The 1,201-nt window shown below is 50.9% G+C and overlaps 1 protein-coding gene across 1 annotated transcript; it reads left to right on the forward strand.

The window, feature by feature from the left end:
* Positions 1–280: 280 nt before the first annotated feature.
* Positions 281–997, forward strand: H310_15195 (hypothetical protein; the record flags this gene model as incomplete). Its single annotated transcript, XM_008883180.1, has 5 exons — positions 281–402; positions 444–557; positions 599–761; positions 810–886; positions 941–997. Coding segments are annotated over 5 exons (533 nt in total), but the record flags the coding sequence as incomplete, so codon positions are not given.
* Positions 998–1,201: the final 204 nt, after the last annotated feature.

Here is a 1,201-nt window from a genome sequence, read left to right on the forward strand (position 1 = left end):
TCCGGCCTTCTCAGCGCGAACATGCATCATCAGTGTATTGTAAGGTATATGTGTGACACTTGACACTTGCTTCCCACTAGTACCGTCCAACACACGACGGACGGCATCGTCCAAGTCCTTGCGTTTGTACCGGAGCCGTGGACGTGCCATCGTGGCGCCAATTGACAAGTGCCGTATGATATTATAGAGGATTTGCCGCGACATTTTTACGCTCTCGGATTGGTTGGTTTTGGAGCACAAACAATTGGTCCGTGCACAATTAATTGGTCTCTTACGTTAGCCAAAGGCAAGCGATCTGACTCCGGATACAAGAAGGAAGCGTGGGTCGAAGTGACAGCGGCATTCAACGAGCGCTTTGGCACCTCGTACCACTCGTTGAAGGTGAAGTCACGACTCGACTGCGTACGTGATATATGACTTGAAGCACTTCTAACAACGTATAGCTCAAGCGTGAATACAAAGACGTCAAGTACTTACGGGACAACTCTGGGTTTGGGTGGAACGAAGAGCTGGGCCTGCCTACTGCACCAGATGACGTCTGGGCTGCTGTTCTCAAGGTACTTACTTAACAGGGACTCATCTGACCTTCTATGTCTAGGCAAGCCCATCATGCAAGAAATTTCGGTTCACACCGTTTCCGCTCTACGAAAAATTGGCCATCCTGCTCGACGGAGCGTACCTGGACGGGCGATTTTCTTCGATGCCACTGGGCTCCATCGAGCAACGTGACAACAGCGGCAATGAAACAGCGTCTTCACACAGTGCCGTGGTACAAGCGACCGGTGGCATAGGACGTCGAACGCGTGTAGACATGTCCAAAGATTACGACAACTCCGACAGCAGCACCAACGACGCATCTCCTCCACCAAAGAATCTCAAGCAGAGGGTAAACAGGGACCGTCGAAGCGCTGGTGCCGTGATTGGCGATGCAATTTCGAAGTTGGTGGACGTCCTAGCATCCAAGGCAAACACCAGCAAGACCCACGCGACAGAGTGACGCAAACGATTGATTGCCTCATTCAGAACTACAGCCATTTGGACGGCAGCGTTCTCGCAAATCTGGCTGATATGATGGGACAAGGATTCAATGCGACCATTTTTATGGCGCTTCGTGGACCAGCGCGCGATGCATGGATAGCCAAGAACAGCAATTAATTGACAAAAACACACTTTTCTTGAGCATTAGTCCATTGTTAGACGG

Source organism: Aphanomyces invadans (genome assembly GCF_000520115.1).
Source record: "Aphanomyces invadans strain NJM9701 unplaced genomic scaffold supercont1.215, whole genome shotgun sequence".
NCBI lineage: Eukaryota > Oomycota > Saprolegniomycetes > Saprolegniales > Verrucalvaceae > Aphanomyces > Aphanomyces invadans.